Raw genomic sequence first — 23,159 nt, 5'->3', positions numbered from 1 at the left:
CAAACACAGCAATTAGTCAACCTTCACCCCTCCCAACACAAGCCAGAGTACCTGGTGCTAGATGTCGAGGAGACAGTCTGATGACTGGATAGCAGCTGAGTTTTGATGCTTAATAAAAAAGTAATAAGAATACAGAAGAACAGGCCCTTTGGCCCACAATATCATGCCAAGCTTATTAGGTTAGTAATCAAATGGCTAACTAAACCAATCTCTCCTTCCTACACAATACCCATATCTCTCCATTTTACTCATATTCTTGTGCCTATCTAAACACCTCTTAAAAGTTCCAATATATTTGCCTCTACCCACCACCCCAGGCAGTGCACTCCAGGCACCCACCACTCTATGTGAAAAAAAAAACACTTGCCCCCTCCCCATGTCTCCCTCAAATTATCTCCTCCCACCTTAAATGCACACTCCGGGAGGTGGGGGTGGAACAAAGAGTGGAAATTGTTTGTCAACTGCCTATGCCTCACATAATCTTATAACCCTCTGTCAGATTTTCCCTCAGCTTCCACCACTCCACAGAAAACAACCCACACTTGTCCAAGCTCCTGTTACCAGGCAACGCCCTGGTAAACCTCTTCAGCACCCTCTCCAGAGCCTGAACGTCCTTCCTATAATGGAGGGACCAGAACTGCATGCAGTATTCCAGATGCAGCCCAACAAGAATTTTATAAAGCTACAGCTCTTGATTTTTCAACTCAATGTCTCAAGCACATATTGTGGCTGGAAGAATGGAAAGAAAATGCACTCACAGTAGTACGTTTTTACAAAGGGATGCAAGAAGAGAAAGATTCAACAGTATTTGGACACAATTCCTTAAAATGGCAGGACAGTTTACCAATTAAGTTAAAGCACTTGGTATGGCTTAGGATTAAGGACTTGTGCAGCAACAAAAGTTTATCTAGAAGGTCTATAAAACATTACTTCCTGAAAGAATATTGTGCCCCCTTCTGGGCACCTGGTCACAGGAAGAACAATAGGGCTTATAGTATAGGAGATTTATTGGAATAGGCTCAGGGATGAGCAGTCAGATACACAAATAGCATTTCTGAAAAGTGTTACGAACAAGTTGATGCATAGTACGTACTGCAGTTGAAGACGGGTGCAGGACAAGCTTACGAACGACGTAGGTGGTTGCAAGGACGCAGAAGAGGATGGTGCCTGCTATTTCCCCCCACCACTCCAGCAGCAGGACGGGGTCTTTCCTTGGGGCTGCCTTCTTTGCCCTCGAGGGGTCGAAGAGTCTGACGGAAATCTGGGTGTGACGCTTGTTTCGCTCCTTCCCATAGTAAGGCAAATAAAATCCATTGTCTGGCAACAGAAGCACAGGAGTGTTTGCTTCAGCCAAGGTAACCACCCCATAAAACTCTACAGATGTAACTCGTAATAAAAGGAAGAATCCAAATACAAATCAATTCTAGCAACACGATTCCTGGCTATACAGCGCCCCCTGCTGGTATCGTGAATGAGCACATTTCTTGATTCATTCTCGGGTTAGGTTTCTCTTCACAGTCATGGTCAGATTTAGTCTCCTGCTGGGAAACTACTGGTAGTTACAGCCTGAGCCTAGATGACTGCACGTAGAGTGGAGTACAGAGAGACAGCACTGAGAGATGGCAAAACAACGAAGGCCATATGTAAAACACTTCTCTGTGGGTGTGAAATACTCTGGACTGTGGGGCCTTCAGCCTAACAATGTTCAAAAGACATGAAAATCTTCTCAGCACTCCCTGCTGGACGGTGAAAGAGTACATCTCGCACTTCGTTCGCAGGTAAGGCATGTGGATGATAGATGCTGTCTGGACCAAAGAACATGTCCAATGAAGAAAGGTTGAGCAACCTGGGGATTTTCTCTTTGGAGTGAAGTTTAATGCAAGGAGATGTGACAGGGTGTACAAGACAATAAGAGGCATAGATCGAATAGAGTCAGTGCCCTTTTTACTACCAGAGTGGCAACAACTAGTACGAGAGGACATACTTTTAAGGTGATTGGAGGAAAGTACAAGGGGATGTCAAAGGTAGTTGTTTTTTATTAAACACAGTGTTAAATGCATGGAACACACAAGCCAGTGGTAATGGTTGAGGCAGATACATTAGGGGACATTTAAGAAACTCTTAAATAAGAACATAGATGGAAGAAAAGTGGAGGGCTACGTAGGAGGGAAGAGTTAGATTGATCTCATCGTCATCGTAGGTGACATCTGGAATTCCAGTTGGCTCTACGCCGCTCTGACATATGGGGAAATCATGTACTCGGCAGGTTACAGCAGTTGTTTGCCTTTGCCTTCTGCCAGGTGAGTTGAAGAGATCACCACCTCTTGCAGTGGATGACCAGAATGTCTAAGTGCCTGGTCGTGCTCTTAGAGCTCCAGCAATGCCTGCTGGCCTGCCTTCTTGACCGTTGGACCATTAATCGGTCTCTTCCACTCAATCTGAAATGGCCAGACTTCACACGCTGGGACAGGCAGATCCCCTACCTCACTGAGGGTCGAAGACCCGTCGGCTACCCTCACCTGGTTTAGTCTGTCTGCTAAGACGATTTACTGGGGTGTGGCCGCTGCGCGTGCTACAGTTACTTGGAGCCACAGGTGAGAGCTGAGCACCAGGTGGGGACCAAATTGATCTCAGAGTGGGTTAAAAGGTCAGCACAACAATGCGGGAAGAAGGGCCTGTACTGTGAGGTTCTATGCTCTCTTCAGGGTCATGGCACAAGATTTATTCTGGTCAAGAAAGCAGGTACCCTGCGGAAGGGCTGAAAGCTTTAAGATAAAATCTAGTCAACCCCAGGATTGTAGATTGGGGATGCACTCAGGTCCCACAGCAGAGATCCACACCCTTCTGTAAAACTGAGATCTAAAATGAAAAAAATGAAAGCTGGGAAACAAAAACAATTGATGCTGTAGTATAATGAAGAATGAAGTTATGTAAGGCAGAATTCAGAAAAACATTCTTATGAATTAGATAAATGATAGCACTTACCATAGGGATACTGCAATATTGACAAAGCTCCAAGACTGTATTCCTCGTGTGAATGCTTATCATTGCTGAGGCATTTAGCATGTTCATCGGACCGGATCAATGCTGGCGTTCTAGCAGGTGAATCTTCATATAGAAAATAAAACAAACTTTAAATTATGTTTCACAACTACTGATTTCTACACCTTGTTCACAATGGCTCAGTGGTAAACACTCCAATAAAGTGTGGGAGGTTGTGTATTCGAGAACTAAATCTAGGAGAATTGTGTGCATAATACAGACTGTTGCTCATTGTCAGTCATCTTTTGGAAGGGATTTAATAGAAGCTCAATCTACCATTTCAACAGCATGCAACAGACCTAATGATATCACTTCAATGAAGATCCTTTCTTTGATTTAGTGAATGAGAGAGCGGTGTCATTGTAAGGTGGGAGCCCTTTGAAAAGAGCCAGTCTTGCCAGGAGTGAGTCATGATTTGAACTAGTGAATATGAGCAAGAGAGACAGACACCATTACAGGGCAGGAGCCATTTGAAAAGAACGTCTCATTGGGAGTGAGTTTTATTTGAGCCATAAAAAGAAGCAAGGTGAAAGTGGAGGGACCATTGTGAAGAAGCCATTGTTGGAGTGGGCCAGTGTCAGAGTGGCCAGGCGTTGTTTGAATATGCTTCAGTGAGAACAGGCAGAGGCCAGGACCACTGAGTCATTTGTTGTCATTTGCTTTGATTGTGGAACTTGGGCTTGAGAAGTCGAGCCAAAGGTATAACATTTGGCAAAAAAGGCTGAGTAAGTTACCTAGGTAAGTCTGAAACTCACCAAGATTTCTGAGAGAGCACCCAGGAAAGAACAGGTTAAGTTGTTTTTTTTTTTTAAATTGTCTGTAAATCTTTAGTTCAGTGTATGTAGCATGATTAAGATGGTGGAATGCTCCTCCTGAAAGACATGGGATCTCAGGATACCCAAGTCTCCGTGACGACTACATCAGCAGAAACTGCACCAAACCAGCTTCCGACTGACTAGTCAAGGAACTGGAGCTGGATGTACTCAACACCATCGGAGATATCAAGCTTTTGGACCATTGGAACCTCTCTGGGGAAGGGGGACCAATATCCTGGCCGGGAGGTTCACGAGTCCTACTTGGGAGGAATTAAACTAGTTTGGCAGGGGAATTGGAACCAAATAAGTGGAAGGATGGAGAGGAAGACGTAGACATCAGGGTCAGTATAAACAGGCAGGAGCAGAGTAATAAATACAATAAGGTGGATAGTTTGAAGTGTGCATTTTAATGCTAGGAGTATTATCGGTAAAGTGATGAACACAGAGCATGGATCAGTACAGGGAACTTTGATGTTGTGGCCATTACAGAGATTTGGTTGAGAGAGGGACAGTATTGGGTAGTTCATGTTCCAGGGTTTCAATGTTTCAGAAAAGATAGAGGGAGAGAAAAGATAGAGGGAGGTAAAAGAGGGGGAGGGAAAGTTGTAAGGGTGTTGCACTTAGCGTAAAACTAGACATAATTAAGCGTTTTGATCGTGGTGAACGAAGTAAGGACAAAGTGAGTTTGGCTTGTGGAAGCTGACGAAGATGATGTTGAAGAGGTTTTGGCATCCCATGACCAAGAACTGATAGAAGAGCTGATGCAATTGGAAGAGGAAAGGATAACAATCGAAACCGAATGAGTAATGATAAAGTACGACATTAATTTTGAAAGGGTACGTCAGTTTAGGGGATATTTGCAGGATGGTTTGAGTGCTTACAAAGAACTGTATGATAGAAAAATGCGCGAGGCTCGGCAGTCAAGCAAGCTTTCCACATCAGCCACAGCAGACGACGAACCTCGACCTTCGACATCGAGGCGGGCAGTCAGAGGAGAAGATGAGCTGCCTGCGCTAATGGAAACAGACGACGAGATGACACCCCAGTGTCCCACCACCCCAACACCCAGGCCGCGGACAGATACTGATTCGCGGAGAATGCAGCAGTAGCCGGGAGACACACAGCACATCTTTAAGAAAAAAGCAGGAATAAACATGCTAATTAATTAGGTGCCGCCTGACTCGTAATTGTTGGCCCAGATCAGAGGCGACGCAATTCTGTGTTCAAGTAGGGTTAAACTCACCTCAACATGTCTTTTACAGCTTGGGTTGCCAACTTTCTCACTCCCAAATAAGGGACAAAAGTAGCAGTCAAATCCCGGGACGCTTGTGTTTACCCCAGGAAAGACTACCATGACCATGAAGTCTTGCTCGGGCACCTGTGTGCACATGCGCGAGTGATGTACACCTATGTGATATGCGTATGCGCGTAGGTGCCGATTTTTTCCCCCGACAAATCGGTTTTGGCTTAATCTTCCCGACTATACTGTACATACATTACTTCCACTTTGTGTAGGCTGTGTATTTATCATATCATTCCTGCTTTTACTATATGTTAGTGTTATTTTAGGTTTTATGTGTTATTTGGTATGATTTGGTAGGTGATTTTTTGGGTCTGAGAATGCTCAAAATTTTTTCCCATATAAATTAATGGTGATTGCTTCTTCGCTTTACGCCATTTCAGCACGAGAGGTTTCATAGGAACGCTGTACCTTTGCGGGGGAAATACGGGACAAGGGTGGTCCCGTATGGGACAAACCAATTTAGCCCAATATATGGAATGTCCCAGAAAATACGGGACAGTTGGCAACCCTATGTTCAAGTTCAACAGCGCGTGACAGGGAACGAGGAAAGGTGCAGCTGACTCATATCGTTTCCTCGCGGCCCGATAGCACATGCTCTGCAGCCCAGTGGTTGGGGACCGCTGATCTACTGTATCTGATGCTCCCAATATGGCCTCTTCTACATTAGTGAAACCCAACATAAATTGTGACCTCTGCTCCGGCCACCAAGGGAGGAATTTCCAGCTGGCCAACCATATCAATTCCAATATGTCAGTCCATAGCCTCCTCTTTTGCCACAATGAGGATATGAAGGAGTAACACTTCATATTCCGTCTGGGTAGCCTCCACCTGATGGCACGAACATTGATTTCTGCTTCTAGTAAAAATTCCCCTTTTCTTCAATTTCCCACTCTGACCACCCTCTTTAACTCTTCTCTTCACCTGCCTATCACCTACCCCCGGTTTCCAACTCCTTCCCTGTCCCTCGTGGTCCACTTGCCTCGCCTGTCAGATTCCTTTTTCCCCAGCCCTTTACCTTTTCCATCCACCTGGCTTCACCTCTCATCATCCAGCTTCTCCTCCTTCCCCTCCCCCTCCTTTTTATTCTGGCGTCTTCCCCCTTCCTTTCCAGTCCCGATAAAGGGTCTTGGCCTGAAGCAATCGACTGTTTATTCCTCCAGCATTTTGTGTGCGTCATTCTAGTTGAGAAGGCATATGGCAATATGGCTTGCCTTTATTAGTAGAGGTACTGAGTTTAAAAGTCAGGAGGATAAGCTGCAGCTTTATAAAATTCTTGTTAGGCCGCATCTGGAGTATTTCATACAGTTCTGGTCACCCCTTTATAGGAAGCATGTCAAGACTTCGGAGAGGGCACAGAGGTGGTTTACCAGGGTGCTGCCTGGATTAGGGGGCATGTGCTATAACAAGAACTTGGACAAACTTGGGTTGTTTTCACTAGAACAGCGGAGGCTGAGGTGAGATCTGATAGAGGTTTGTAAAATTATGTGCGGTATTGATTCAGCTAGTTGAAATTTTCCCAGGGCTGAAATGTCTAATACCGGAAGGCATGCATTCAAGGTGAGAGGGGGATAATTTCAAAGGAGATGCAAGTCACATTTCCTTTTTAAAGGACAGAGTGGTGGGTGCTGGAATGCACTACCTGGGTTGGTGGTAAAGGCAGATACATTAGGAACTTTTAAGATACGTTTAGATAGGCATACGAATGTGAGGAAAATGGAGGGCTATGGAGATTGTGTAGGCTCAAGGGATTAGTTTAGTTAGCCAGTTGATTACTAATTTATTTGGTTGGGCACAACGTTGTGGGCCAAAGGGCCTGTTTCTGTTCAATGTTCTATGTTCTAATAGCAGTGGAGTTATCACTGTTTAAGTTGACAGTATTGAAATACGTTATCAGATTACTGTGAGAGAGCTGGCTGTGTGTGCACAGACAGCATCATATTTTCTGTAACACTTCAAAATCTTCAAGGCATTAACACCTTTGGAGAATGGTGCGGTGCTGCAACCTGGTGGACAATGTGGAAATGACACCATTTCAACAGAGCAATGCCCTTCACAGCTGGTAGAAAAGGTAATAAACAGATTGTCAAAGATCCAGGAATAAAGGAAGACTTAAATGGAGGGGGATAGTTAATGAATAGGAATGTTCACTTAACGACAACAAGAGCAGGTTTTCCTTCCATGGGAAATGGGAGAAGGTGGATGGAGGTCGGTGATGATGCGGTGGGGAGAGTTAAGTGCAGAACATGACAGCACAGTACAGGCCCTTCGCCCCACAATGTCATGCTAACCTTTTAACCTACTCTAAGATCAATCCAATTAAGGACTAAAAGGTTGATGAATGAGAGAGAATTTAAGCCAATTACATTTGTTGGGTTTGGAGACCAAGTTACAAAACTACTACTAATTATGATGGCAATGTAGTGGTTGTGGAGGGAAGATCTGCTATAACTTATTACAATTATAGGGATCAGGAAATAAAAAGGCCACATACATACTGGAAAAAAAATCAAAAACTTGAGCTCCTTTTTAAAACTTTCCAGATCAACTTTATTGTAAAACAGTCAATATGACTCCTTTATTTGAAAAAGAGAGACAAAAGTCTGTAATTACCAACCAGTTGGTTAAGCATTTATCATAGGGAAAATGATAGAAGTTACTGAAGATGTTATACTCATAAAAGAGAGGTATGAAAGAAGCTTAGAGCATAGTAGATAACGTGCTGGTGTGGACTGACTGACTGACTGACTGACAGGACCCGAGAACTGACAGTACAGATCTTGTTCTGCTTGCAAACTTGTAATAAGCAATGCATCACACTATCAGTTTTTTTTACAGTCTGCATAAATAGCTTCAAAAGAAGGGACTGAAGGTGCATTTGCTAAATGTTGCGATGACGCAAAGAGGCTATTGTGGGATGGAGATTAAATGAATTGGCAGGGACTTGGCAAATGGAGTATAAAGTGGGAAATTCTGAAAATGCGCAATGACAAGAAACTGTATGAGGGAAGAGTGAATAGCGCCAGAGCACTGCATAGGGAACAAGGGGGTGCTGACATAGCAGAGAGAAAGGTGGACTTTGCAGGGATGGCACCAGGTACAGAAAGTCAGCAACAGGTTTAAATAAGCCCCAACCATAAGCTGCAGGTTACCAACTTAACAACCACATAAACACCAGGATGGGAGCCTGCCATTGCAAAGGCAGAACTGCCAAAGGTCATATAGCATATGAGGCACTCGAACATAAAGGTTCACACAGCACATAGGGATTCAAACTTAACAAAACAAAAAACTTACCTTGCTCTACAGTACTATGCAAAGTCTTAGGCACCAGAGATATACATGTGTCTAAGATTTTTGCACAGTTCTGTATGTATACACAACACATACATGGTCGAGATAGTGCAGCAGAAGGTGGGGGGGGGGGGGCAATTGAAGTAGATAAGAAATAACACACGAATAATGAAAACTCTGGATCAGCAAGCATTCATTCCAGGACAAGTGACCGCCCCCTGTTGCTGTCAGCTTATCATGAAGAGTCAGCTTGTTCTGAAGGTAAATCCGAACTCCGTGCAAACTCTTTCCAGGGGGGTGCAGGTGAGAAGAGGTAAGAGGCCAGAGTGGGGAACAGAACAGGAGGGGAGGAAGAGGGATTTTTTTTAAACCAGAAGTCAATATTCACGCCATCAGGTTGGAGGCTATCCAGACGGAATATGAGGTGCTTTTCCTCTACCGTGAGGACAGCCTCATCGTGGCATGTTGGAATGGGAATCGGGTTGGGGGTACATGGGCTTTCACACATACTAACGATAATTCTACATTTTTTTAAAAAAAGTTTGGTATTATCGCATGCCACAGTACTGGAGTAACTTACGAATTAGAGGCTTCCACCTAACGTTAGGCAAAGAGATGATGTTAGTGTTCCCACTTTCTTCACTGTTCGGCATCATCATTGGGAATCTGTCCGACAATCGAACAGATGACTGCATGTACAGCTGCCCCTTGTACATACCTGGAATTACAAAGTGCAAGGTTGGGAGTGTCAGGAAGAGGCTTTGTGTTTGAAAACACAAATTGAAGACATTATGTCGATCATAGCTCTTCATTAATATAGAGAAGGGGAAGAGGCAAGGTACACACAAAACATTCCCTCCTCTTTCAGACACTAATATCTCCTGCAGATTTCTTCCTTGCTCTTTTTACAATCACATGGGAATTTGCCCCAGTGCTCTGGTCATCTTTACATCCAACTCATTCACAGACTATCATTCCAGACCAACACACACAAAATGCTGGAAGAACTCAGCAGGCCAGGCAATATCTAGGAAAACAGCACAGCTGACGTTTCGACGAGTCCCACCAAAGGGTAGATGTTGCCTGGCCTGCTGGGTTCCTCCAGCATGTTGTGTGTGTGTTGCTTGGATTTCCAGTGTCTGCAGATTTTCTCTTGTTTATCATTCCAGACCTTTAAGTGGTGCATAAATATCAGGTTTTGTGTATTAAACAATATCAATGCAGACACCTCCTTAACTAACAAGTCTTTCCTGTGGAACTTTTGCCTCTCAGCAGCCCAGACACAGAAATTCAGAGAATCTTCCTAGGACTTTTCACCATGCCCTCTTTCATAGCACCAACTCTATGAGCTGGAGCTCATCATGTGGTTGTGGGGTAATTCCCCACACTGAATCCTGGTGCTCTTCACAGGAGCACATCAGGAAGCCTTGCTGCAAAGATCAAATGTAAGTGAGAAGAATAGAACTAGTTAATGGCAGGACCCTTAATAACATTGATGTGCAGAGGGATCATAGCTCTCTGAAAGTGGCCATGCAAGGAGATATGATGGTAGAGATATGTATGACATGCAAGAGTAAGGAAGTCACATTGCAACCATATAAATCTTAGACCACACTTGAAGATCGCATGCAATTCAGGTCTGCCTATTACACAAAGAATATGGAGGCTTTGGAAATGGTGCAGAAGACCATAAGACATAGGAGCAGAATTAGGCCATTCAGTCATCAAGCCTGATTCGCCATTCAATCATGGCTAATTTATTTTCTCTCAGAGGTTCAAAGGGACTTGGGAGACCTCGGGCAGGATTCCATAACAGTTAACTTGCAGAGTAGTACCATAAGACCATAGGACATAGGAGCAGAATTTGGCCATTTGGCCCATTTAAATTTCATTATGGCTGATCCATTTTTCCTCTCAGCTCCAATTTCCTGTCTTCCCCCTGCATCCCTTCATGCCCTGACCAATCAAGAATCTATCAACCTCTGCTTTAAATATACATACAGACGTGGCCTCCACACTGCCCGTGGCAACAAATTCAAGTCAGTGGCAAGCAGGGCAAATGCAATCTTTCTTCCGGGACAGAAATGTCAAATATTAGATGATATGCACTTCAGCTGAGAAGGGGAAAGCTTAAAGGAGATGTGTTTTTATTAAATAAAAGGAGAATAGTAAGTGCCTTGAAGGGGCTGCAAGGGCAGTGGGTGGAAGCAGATACCATAGAGACATTCTAGAGTTTTTAAATTCTCAGATATACAGGGAATAGAGGCCTATGGATCACATGCAGACAAAGGAACTCTTGCTTGGCACTGCATGTCACGGATATCGTGGGCTGAAGGGCATGTAGTGCCACATTCTATCAGCATGTTAACCAGCTGGCTGCTCCGCTCTTACCCAGATAGACACTGGACTCTGCTGATTCAGCTGCACCCCTTGCTGCCTCCACAATATCCTCCTCAACATCCACTGCACTGCCGTGGCCATCTGCGTAGCTGGCGTCATCGAAGAGGCTCACCGGGGTCACTTTTCCATTCTCCACCAACCAGGCCGAAGCAACTGGAGCACAGAACTGGCAAAGCAGATTCGCAAGGACATGTCACCAATGTCAAACCTCAGAGATTCCAGAGTGCACAGAAAACAAAATTTGACCAATCCTACACACAGTCTCCTTTTGACACACCAACAAGATACAGATTTCTTCCCCACTTCTGACAAAGGGCCTCTGATTCTAAATGTCAACTGGTCTGCTTTTGACATGTTGAACTGGGTTGTAGATTTCTTGTAGTTTAACATTCCTATGCTTGCTTGTGTTTTTATATAATCACGTGATTGTTCAATGAGTTTTTCAGTGGTTACTTTCCATTTTTCTGGAAACTTCAATGGTGGGTGTCACATTTCTTTTGGCTGTTATCTATTACCTGTTGGAATTTCAATGGAATCGGTGGCCTGGTAAGATGATCAGACGACCTTTGTTCACTCTTTCCCTCTGTCTCTCACCATGCTTCTTCCATCTTTGTTATTGTAACACTTACTAAAACAAGTGTTAAGCCTCAAGAATCTTTGGATCGCAATAACATCAGGACCGAACAACCGTTTCTGGCATTTTCTATTTTTAACTCAGATTATAGGTATTTAAGTTTGTATCATTACCTGATGCTCCCATTCCAGTTGTCCACCTCGTTTATTACTGAAGGACATCACCTTCCAGTCTGAAACATAGACTTTTATCACGCGGTCTTTGATGGTGTTGTCCTGTTCCACATCTGACAAGTCTTTAGATCGACCGCTCCGGTGGTTGGTGTTGGAATCACTTTCAATGTAGTTGATGGTGGAAGTGACATCCTGAATAAACCTCAGGTCGTAGTGACCAACACTGAAGTTCCACCTAAAGAGTACACCAATTATCACGTTTGCCACAGCCTACAGCAATTTGTAATTACCCCAGCATTGTAAAATGTCCCAAGGGGCTTAAGCAGACTAGCAATGAACCAACAAAACAGGAAAAGAATTTAGGGAGAATATGATGACATAGCATTATGTTACTGGACTTGCATTCCAGCAGCTGAATTATTCACCTAAAGGGAAGAACTCCGATCTCACCAAGATGGCTAGAGAACTTAAACCCAAGTTATCTATAACAATAAAGACAAACGCTAAAGGTGTAATAGCAATGGATTACAAGTGATAAATATTTCCACCATTTAGCTTAATTTTTTTTTATTCTGAAGGATCCCACCCACCATGCTCATGGACTGTTTTGTCCCACTCCCATCGGGGAGGAGAATACGTTAGCATCCAAACCAGGACCACAAGACTCAAAATCAGTGACTTTCCCCAAACAGTAAGGCTGATCATCACCTCTACCCACTAACCACCTCACCACACACCCCACCATTTCTTCATCATTTCCTGTCAGAGTCACCTTACCTGCCATCACTTTATGTACATACAATCAGTTGATGTATATAGGCTATATTGTGTATTTATATTTATTGCTTGATTATTGTGTTTTTATCTTATTCTGTTTTTTGTTGTGCTGCATGGGATCTGAAGTAATAATTATTTTGTTCTCCTATCCAATTGTGCATTGGAAATGCCATTAAACAATTCTGAATCTTGAACTCCCAATCCAATTTTTTTCTCCTAAAGTCCCCCTTCAATTATCATCAAATGCACTTTCAGTTTCTCTAAACCCACTCTAAAACTAGTTCCTCAACGAACAATCACTTATCACACTCACTTCTCAGCACCAGATCGAGGTCCCACAGCTCTGACCGTCTTCTGCGTGCGCTGCAGCAGCAACAGACCAGATCCCTGGTCAGTTGTCTCATCGTCCCAGTGGCTGCAACCCCCTGTGGAACAGACGTACCGCATCTGCACAAGGTGGGGTAGACAGGACAGATGAAGAGGGAAGAGTAGAGGAGAATTCCTTTCAGTAAACTGGATCGGTGGCAAAACGTCAGAGAAGCACTGTCCAATACAGGTTGAGTACCCCTCATCTGAAATGCTCAGGACCCTGCTTCTGATTTTGGAATATGTAAAGAGATCACCACCATTTCAAACTCTGAATTTATGTGCTACCGGTGAGTAGTCTTGGTCTTACACTTGTTCATCACACATTACTGATTCAGCTGTTCAGCCTGATGTGGGGGTTTTCCGATTTTTCATTGACTTCTGTTCATTACATATGTGAGGTCACTTTTCAGGACCACCTGTGGTTCGCAGAGACCTGCGCATCGACTGGGGACCTTCCCAGTGCCTTGTGGAGTTTTCCATTTCTGGGATCATGTCAACACGCAAAAATATTTCAGATTATGGGGAGGTTTTCAGATTTTGTAATATCGGATAAGGGATACTCAGCCTGTATATGGACACATGAGGAAAGGTCCAAATGGAGTAAAACTTCCCACTTTATCACTTTGATGAACTCTGAGTGGGCAACATTGCAGTGGAGTCAATCTCATTTGTGACAAGGCAGCTGCCACATTCACTTTCGAGGACAACTCTTCTCTCCAGTGTGAGAAGATTCACTTTGCAGATACATGAGACTAGAAGTGACTGCACTCATCATCATTAACATGCAAATCAATGGAACTCAGTTTGCAAGTTTCCAAGCTTTGCTGATCAATTAATGCTGCTCTAGCATTTTGCTCACGACTCTCCCATTCATTTTAAGAACTTGCTCGATCTGCACATTGAATTTGCTGCAGAAATTTAGAAGTCTGCATTAACTGCCATTTCTGACTATGACTAACAGCATCACAGTACCCTTGAAATGATGCAGTAAATGCTGATGCTAAACCCAATCCATCTCTCCAGCTCAGAAAGCCAAATTGGAAGGTTGTAGTCCTGAAGCACACAACTTATTATCAGCAAATCCAAAATACATAATTCTTTTGTTCAATTTTATTAATTGACCTGTTCTCAACGCCACAGGGAATATAACATACTATAAGTCATTGCACATTACAGCACAATACAGGCCCTTCGGCCCACAATGCTCTGCTGACCTTTAACCTATTCTCAAATCAACCTAAGTGTTCCCTCCTACAAAGCCCTCCAATTTTCTATCATCCATATACCTTTCTAAGAATTGCTTTAATGCCCCAGATGCATCTGCCTTTACCACCACCCCTGGCAGGGTGTTCCATGCACCCATAACTGTGTGCAAAGAATTTACCAGACATCCCCACCATTCTTTTTTCCAATCACATTAAAAGTATGCCCCCTCATATTAACGATTTCTGCCCTGAGGAAAAAGTCTCTGGCTGTCCACTCTATCTATGCTTCTTATCTTGTACACCTTTATCAAGTCTCCTCTCATCCTCCTTTGCTCCAGCTCTCTCAACTTATATGCTCTCCAATCCAGGCAGCACCTTGGCAAATTTCTTCTGCACCTTTTCCAAAGTTTCCACATCCTTCCTATAATGAGGTGTCCAGAACAGAACACGATATTCCAAATGTGGCCTAACCAGAATTTTAAAGAGCTGCAAAATTACTTCAAACTCTTGAACTTAATCGCCCAACTAATGAAGGCCAACACACCACACACCTTCTTAAAAACCCTATCAATTTGTACAGCAACTTTGAGGGATCAATAGATGTGAACCTCACAACCCCCCGTTCCTCCACAATAAGAATCCTGCCATTAACACCTATATTCTGCTTCAACTTCAACCTTCCAAGTTCACATTTCACACATCACTTCACACTTTTCCTCTTTAAACTTATTGGTTAAAGAAATGAAGTCTGTTCCCTTATGATCCAGATACCTAAATAATGGCATACACCTCAATTTCAGCAAGATTAAGGCAATGTATACAATTTGGCAAGTGTAAAGTCTAACATCAAAGAAATAGTGTATTGGTACAGAATGTGATTACTCAGCAATGGGACAGGATTGAGTACATCTTATCAACGGTAAACTAGGAAAAGGAATGGAGAACTACAAATACATGCTGACAAATTGCACCAGCTTTCTGCTTTAACTCTATCATATTAGTATTTACTCTTAGATAAGGGATGTTAAGTGTCACAGCCAATGATTGCATCAAGTAATCAAAGTCCACTGGGATCTAAACAAACATCAGATTCTCGTTCTTATCAGAAGAATTTAGGATTCAACAATTGTTGAAAATCTAGTCAAGAAAAGAAAAGCTTATGAAAGGTTAAAAAAACGAGGTAATGATAGAGATCTAGACTAGCAGGAAGGAGTTTAAGAATGAATTTAGGAGACTCAGAAGGGGCCATGAGAAGGCCGTGGTGAACAGGATTAAATAAAACACCAAGGCATTCTACAAATATGTGAAGAGCATGAGGATAAGATGTCATGTGACAGTGGAAAAGTGTGTATGGAACCAGAGGAGCTAGCTGAGGTACTCAATAAATACTTCGCTTCAGTATTTGCTACGGAAAAGGATCTTGGCGATTGTAGGGATGACTTACAGCAGATTGAAACGCTTGAGCATATAGACATTCAGAAAGAAGATCTGCTGGAGCTTTTGGAAAGCATCAAGTTGGACAAGACTCCGGAACCGGACGAAATGTACCCCAGGCTACTGTGGGAGATATGGAAGCAGATTGTTGAGCATCAATGGGATGGGAGAGGTTCCAAGATTGTAGAGCTGCGGATGTTGTCCCTACATTCAAGAAAGGGAGTGGAGATAGCCCAGGAAAATACAGACCAGTGAGTCTTACTTCAGTGATTGGTAAGTTGATGGAGAAGATCCTGAGAGGCAGAATTTATGAACATTTGGAGAGGCATAATATGATTAGGAATAGCCAGCATGGCTTTGTCAAAGGCGTGCCTTATGAGCCTCATTGAATTTTTTGAGGATGTGACCAAACATGTTAATGAAGGTAGAGCAGTAGATGTAGTGTATATGGATTTCAGCAAGGAATTTGATAATGTACCCCATGCAAGGCTTATTGAGAAAGTAAGGAGGCATGGGATCCAAGGGGACCTTGTTTTGTGGATCCCGAATTGGTTTGCCCACAGAAGGCAAAGAGTAGTTGTAGATGGGTCATATTCTGCATGAAAGGTCAGTGACCAGTGGTGTGCCTCAGGAATCTGTTCTGGGACCCATACTCTTTGTGATTTTTTATAAATGACCTGGATGAGGAAGTGGAAGGATGGGTTAGTAAATATGCTGATGACACAAAGGTTGGGGGTGTTGTGGATAGTGTGGAGGGCTGTCAGAGGTTACAGCGGGACATCGATACGATGCAAAACTGGGCTGAGAAGTGGCAGATGGAGTTCAACCCAGACAAGTGTGAGGTGGTTCATTTTGGTAGGTCAAATATGATGGCAGAATATAGTATTAATGGTAAGACTCTTGGCAGTGTGGAGGATCAGAGGGATCTTGGGGTTTAAGTCCATAGGACACTCGAAGCTGCTGCGTAGTTTGACTCTGTGGTTAAGAAGGCATATGGGGCATTGGCCTTCATCAATCATGGGATTGAGTTTAAGAACTGAGAGGTAATGTTGCAGCTATATAGGACCCTGGTCAAACCCCACTTGGAGTACTGTGCTCAGTTCTGATCACCTCATTACAGGAATGATGTGGAAACTTTTGAAAGGGCACAGAGGAGATTTACAAGGATGTTGCCTGGATTGGGGAGCATGCCTTACGAGAATAGGTTGAGTGAACTTGGCCCTTTCTCCTTGAAGCCATAGGGGATGAGAGGTGACCTGATAGAGGTGTACAAGATGATGTGAGGCATGGATCGTGTGGATAGTCAGAGGCTTTTTCCCAGGGCTGAAACGGCTACCAAGAAAGGGCAGAATTTTAAGGTGCTTGGAAGTAGGTACAGAGGAGATGTCAGGGGTAAGTTTTTTATGCAGAGAGTGGTGAGTATGTGGAATGGGCTGCCGGCGGCGGTGGTGGAGGTGGATACAATAGGGTCTTTTAAGAGACTCCTGCATAGGTACTTGAAGCTTTAAAAAAAAATACAGGGCTATGGGTAACCCTAGGAAATTTCTAAAGTAAATGTCTGGTACAGCGTTGTGGGCCGAAGGGCCTGTATTGTGCTGTTATTTTTCTATGTTTAAGTACATAGGGACTGGATAATTATGTCTGCGGGCAGGAGCAAGCATGAACAAATTAGGATATAAACACCTACAATGGTTGATACATAGGCTTATATACAACATTTTGGACCAGTGGAAATGGTCCAGAAGGGTTATATGGAAACTATTATTACCATTTTTCTTAACAACTAATTCCATTACTTAGCCTAATAGGTTAGATTTACCACAGTACATAATTATCTATTTAAATGTTTATTTTCCTTTTATATCATCTCAATGTATACTTAAGAATGTATAAATAATTGTAGTTTTATACATATAAAAAAATGGAAAAGGTTTTATGTGTGAAAAAAGTACATGATATTTGTGAATTCCTTATCCAAATAAAAATAAAATTAAAAGAAAAAAGGCCACGAATTCAGGAGAGCCATAATATTTTAAATCAAGAGAAAAATCGAAAAAGACTGGAGACAACTCACAGGCCACGAAGTGGGGGGTTGGGGGGGGAGGGGGAGGCAAGAGAAATCAAATTAACTTTTCAGGTAAATAACCATTCATTGGAAGTGGTCCGAGCTTCCTTTGGATGGAATATCGCACCAAGGGTGGACCAATAAACTCGCTGCATTTAAATAAGCTTCTTAAAAGACCTTGTATTGCAAAATAACAAAAATGTAGTGGGAGGTGGTCTCAGATAGTATCCTTCCCTAATGAAAGCAATTCTGGGTTCTTTTCTTGGTCTTTCATCAGGGATCCCAGTGGTGTTGGCTAGTTAGTTGATTTCAATCACCTGGGACAATGCAACAAGCAGCACATGGGATCTGGTGAACACAAAGCCAAGTAAAGTTCGAGAATCAATTGACAGAATTACAGCACTATGAATGAAGCAGAGTCGACAGTGCAATTTGAAGTGTCATGCTTGGTCTGTGGTTTTCAACAATTCAAAGTCAAAGAGAAATTTAACAAGTGTGACAGGAAGTTTGTCTGCCAAGAAACAAAGTCCAGTGAAGAAAACAGATATTTAATGGGAGGGTACTGCAAACTGAGATTTCTTAACTTCCGATATTTCCCCACTATCCTTTCCCTCTTCTCCCATTCCCCACTCTGACTCTCCTCTTACCTCTTCTCTTCTCCTTACCTGACTATCACATCCCCCAGTACCATTTCTCCTTCCCTTTCTCCCATGGTCCACTCTCTTCTCCTATCAGATATCTTCTTCAGCCCTTCACCTTTTGTACCTATCACCTCCTAGCCTGTCACTTCATTTCCCCCTCACAAGCAACCTAGCTTCACCCATCACCTTCCATCTTGTACTCCATCCTTCCCCCCACCCCCCACCCAACCACCTTATTCTGGCTTATCCCCCTTCCTTTCCAGTCCCGAAGGGTCTTGGCCCGAAACGTCAATTGCTCAGTCCTTTTCATACAGGCTGCCAGACATGCTTAGGTCTTCCAGCATTTTGCGTGTGTTTAATGGGAAGGGCAATAACCAAAAGGAATGTAAAATAAATTGGGAGATTTTTTCAGCATGGGTATCTCAGACCAAACATAACATAGTGCGGCACCATTCCAAAGGAAACTCAATCTTGGTTACCTTTCCAGTGGCGGCATCCAACCCGTAGGTTGTCCGCGATTTCCCTCCAACCAACACTACATCATCGCCAAGTCGGTAGGAAGATTCCAGAAGAGACTCCACCGTAAACGGAACTGCCTCCATGCTTTCCCTGTCTCGGTCCCATTGGAAAAGGTGCCCATCCAAAGACGGAATTATTACTTTGTTTCCAAAAACCTGCATATATAAATGATAATTACATTTAAATACAACACATTTAAGTACTGTCCAAAAGTCGTAGGCACATATATATAGCTAGGGTGTACAGCAGTAATTTTATGTATTGCACTGTACTGCTACCACAAAAATAAATTTCACGACATACATGAGTGATGACAAACCTGATTTTGATATGGGTCTCCGTGTAGACTGAGAATAGGAAGGAGACAGGGACAGTGGAAACAGGTAATAAAATGACCCTGTCTGGTGTCTGCACCAGTGTCACCCACCCCACAGCCCCAGGCACTCCTCCTTGCCACCTGCCCCACACCTCTCCCAGGGTACTCCAACCTCACCATTACCAACATCCTTTGCTCCCGCCAGATTCACAAACTTGCAGAGAGCTCCACGTTGACAAGTAGTCATATTTACGCTCACTGATGGCAGCCCAATCAACTGTCGAAAACACTTTTCCTGTGCCTACATACTATGAAGTAAGAGTGTAAATCAGCCTCAACATTGCTAGATTGTACCATAGAAAGTGTTCAGTCTGGATGCATGACAGCTTGGTATGACAACTGCTCTGTGCCTGACTACAAGAAACAGTAGAGACTTGTAAACATAGCTCAGCACATCGCAGTAACGAACCTCCTCTCCGTGGACCATCTATACTTCTTGCTGTTCCGGTACAGCATCCAACAGCAGCAAAAATCCCACTCTGGACATTCTCATCTCCCCTCTCCTATCAGGGGAAAGATACAAAAGCACATACCAACAGGCTCAAGGAGAGCTCCTATCCCAATGTTACTAGACTCCTGAACAGACATCTTGTATGGGATGGACTCTTGGCCTCAATCTTGCACTTTATCATTTATCTTGCAATGCATTTTTGCGCTAGTTTTCACACTGTTCTGCATTGTTATTGTTTTACCTTATCCAAGTTCAATGCACCATATAATGATCTGATCAGTATGAAGAGTATGAAAGACAAGCATTTCACTGTATGTTATAATAGAAAATAGAAAATAGGCGCAGGAGTAGGCCATTCGGCCCTTCGAGCCTGCACTGCCATTTATTATGATCATGGCTGATCATCCAACTCAGAACACCGCCCCAGCCTTCCCTCCATACCCCCTGAACCCCGTAGCCACAAGGGCCATATCTAACTCCCTCTTAAATATAGCCAATGAACTGGCCTCAACTGTTTCCTGTGGCAGAGAATTCCACAGATTCACCACTCTCTGTGTGAACAAGTTTTTCCTAATCTCGGTCCTAAAAGGCTTCCCCTCTATCCTCAAACTGTGACCCCTCGTTCTGGACTTCCCCAACATCGGGAACAATCTTCCTGCATCTAGCCTGTCCAATCCCTTTAGGATCTTATACGTTTCAATCAGATCCCCCCTCAATCTTCTAAATTCCAACGAGTACAAGCCCAGTTCATCCATTCTTTCTTCATATGAAAGTCCTGCCATCCCAGGAATCAATCTGGTGAACCTTCTCTGTACTCCCTCTATGGCAAGGATGTCTTTCCTCAGATTAGGGGACCAAAACTGCACACAATACTCCAGGTGCGGTCTCACAAAGGCCTCATACAACTGCAGTAGTACCTCCCTGCTCCTGTACTCAAATCCTCTCGCTATAAATGCCAGCATACCATTTGCCTTTTTCACCGCCTGCTGTACCTGCATGCCCACTTTCAATGACTGGTGTATAATGACACCCAGGTCACGTTGCACCTCCCCTTTTCCTAATCGGCCACCATTCAGATAATAATCTGTTTTCCTATTTTTGCCACCAAAGTGGATAACTTCACATTTATCCACATTAAATTGTATCTGCCATGAATTTGCCCACTCACCCAATCTATCCAAGTCACCCTGCATCCTTTTTGCATCCTCCTCACAGCTAACCCTGCCGCCCAGCTTTGTGTCATCCGCAAACTTGGAGATGCTGCATTTAATTCCCTCATCCAAGTCATTAATATATATTGTAAACAACTGGGGTCCCAGCACTGAGCCTTGCGGTACCCCACTAGTCACCGCCTGCCATTCTGAAAAGGTCCCGTTTATTCCCACTCTTTGCTTCCTGTCTGCTAACCAACTCTCCACCCACACCAACACCTTACCCCCAATACCGTGTGCTGTAAGTTTGCACACTAATCTCCTGTGTGGGACCTTGTCAAAAGCCTTCTGAAAATCCAAATATACCACATCCACTGGTTCTCCCCTATCCACTCTACTAGTTACATCCTCAAAAAATTCTATGAGATTCGTCAGACATGATTTTCCTTTCACAAATCCATGCTGACTTTGTCCGATCATTTCACCACTTTCCAAATGTGCTGTTATCACATCCTTGATAACTGACTCCAGCAGTTTCCCCACCACCGACGTTAGGCTAACCGGTCTATAATTCCCCAGTTTCTCCCTCCCTCCTTTTTTAAAAATGTGTTGGCACATGTAATCCTGAACAAGTACTCCCAAGTCCCTTCGCACCTCAGAATTTAAAATTTTCTCTCCATTTAGAAAATAGTCAACTCTTTCATTTCTTCTACCAAAGTGCATGACTATATACTTCCCAACACTATTCCATCTGCCATTTCTTTGCTCATTCCCCTAATCTGTCTGTCCTTCTGTAGCCTCTCTACTTTCTCAGAACTACCTGCTCCTCCACCCATCTTTATTTTGTCCGCAAACTTTGCAACAAAGCCATCAATTCCAACATCCAAATCATTGATATATAACGTAAAAAGAATTAGTCCCAACACAGATTGAGTGGAACACCACTAGTTACCAGCAGCCAGGCAGAAACTGTTGCCTTCATTCCCACTCTTTGCCTCCTGCCAATCAGCCACTGCTTTATCCACACTAGTATCTTTTCTGTAATACCATGGGTTCATAGCTTGTTAAGCAGCTTCCTGTGGCACCTTGTCTTAGGCTTTCTGAAAATCCAAGTACACATCAACTGATTCTCCTTTGTCTATCCTGCTTGTTATTTCTTTAAAAAAAATCCAACAGATTCGTCAGACAAGATTTTCCCTTGAGGAAACCATGCTGACTATGGCCTATTTTATCTTCCACCTCCAAATACCCTGAAACCACATCCTTAATAATCAACTCCAACACCTTCCCAATCACAGATATCAAACTAACTGGGCTATAATTTCCTTTCTTCTGCCTCCCTCCCTTCTTGAAGAGTGAAGTGACATTTGCAATTTTCTAGTCTTCTGGAAATATTCAAGAAACTAGTGATTCTTGAAAGATCATTACTAATGCCTCCACAATCCCTTTCAGAACCCCTGGGGTGTATACACCATCTGGTCCAGGTGACTTATTTACCTTCAGACCATTCAGTTTCCCAAGGATCGTCTCTCTAGCAATGGTAACTTCAGACATTCATGACCCCTGACACTCTGGAACTTTGACCATACTGCTAGTTGTCTTCCACAGTGAAAACCGATGAAAAATACTTATTTGGTTTGTCAGCCATTTCTTTGTCCTTCATTACTACCTCTCCAGCATCATTTTCCAGTGGTCTGATATCCACTCTCGCCTCTCTTTTACACTAGGTACCTGGAGAAAATTTTGGTATCCTCTAATATTATTGGCTGACTTACTTTGATATTCTATCTTTTCCTTCTTAATAACTCTTTAGTTACTTTCTGTTAGTGTTTTTTTTTAAAAGCTTCCCATTCCTCTAACTCCCCACTAATTTTTGCTCTATTAACTGCCCTCTCTTTGATTTTTATGTTGGCTTTGACATCTCTTATCAGCCACAGTTGTGTCATCTTGCCTTTAGAATATTTCTTCCTCTTTGGGATATATACATGTAATGCCCGGGTTCACACTTTTACTGTTATGCTGGTAGGTATTTCATTTAGCAGTTCTGTAAGAGCAGTCTGTTCCGTTTTCAGCCTCTTTGGATTATTGTTGAAGATAGGGATGATGAGGAATGTGTGCCATCTAATTAGGATGATGGAACTGGGGGAGGTTTTTTTGGGGAGGGACACCAAGGTTGGTGTTGGGTATTTTGTTCGGCCTGAGAGGGAGAGAGAGGACGCTGGAGAGAACCGGACAGGAGACCCATTTGTTCGAGATGGATTGTGAACGATGTTCGGAAAGTGATGTATGCTTCCATGCAGACTGAGGGCCCAGCACACTAGTGTCAGAGAAGATGAGCTTCAACTTGTGCACATTTAACAGTTTAATTATAATGAGTGTGTATTAAGAGTGTGTTTTCCCTAGACTTATGCAGCCAAGGAGAACAGAGTTTCATCTATCTTGTGCCTTCTGAATCGCTTCTAGAAATTCCAGCCATTGTTGTTTTGTCATCATCCCTGCCAGTGTACTTTTCCAATCAACTTTGGCAACCTCCTTTCTCATTTCTCTAATTCCCTTTACTCCACTGTAATACT

The 23,159-nt window shown here is 43.3% G+C and overlaps 1 protein-coding gene across 4 annotated transcripts in view; it reads right to left on the bottom strand.

Moving 5' to 3' along the window:
- Positions 1-23,159, bottom strand: part of eif2ak3 (eukaryotic translation initiation factor 2-alpha kinase 3) — a 93,764-nt gene that overhangs the window by 28,061 nt on the left and 42,544 nt on the right. For all 4 annotated transcript variants that reach the window (XM_072256706.1, XM_072256705.1, XM_072256704.1 and 1 more), the window contains exons 3-9: positions 18,569-18,763; positions 12,689-12,822; positions 11,599-11,833; positions 10,843-11,017; positions 9,032-9,169; positions 2,986-3,108; positions 1,094-1,317 (exon numbers count right to left, since the gene is read on the bottom strand). In XM_072256706.1, coding sequence (XP_072112807.1) covers positions 1,094-1,317; positions 2,986-3,108; positions 9,032-9,169; positions 10,843-11,017; positions 11,599-11,833; positions 12,689-12,822; positions 18,569-18,763 — 1,224 coding nt within the window. The remainder of the gene's footprint in view (positions 1-1,093; positions 1,318-2,985; positions 3,109-9,031; positions 9,170-10,842; positions 11,018-11,598; positions 11,834-12,688; positions 12,823-18,568; positions 18,764-23,159) is intronic.

The sequence above is a fragment of the Mobula birostris genome, chromosome 4 (genome assembly GCF_030028105.1).
Source record: "Mobula birostris isolate sMobBir1 chromosome 4, sMobBir1.hap1, whole genome shotgun sequence".
NCBI classification, from domain to species: domain Eukaryota; kingdom Metazoa; phylum Chordata; class Chondrichthyes; order Myliobatiformes; family Myliobatidae; genus Mobula; species Mobula birostris.
The sequence above is the reverse complement of the archived record's forward strand: the minus strand, read 5'-3'. Positions and strand labels throughout refer to the sequence as shown.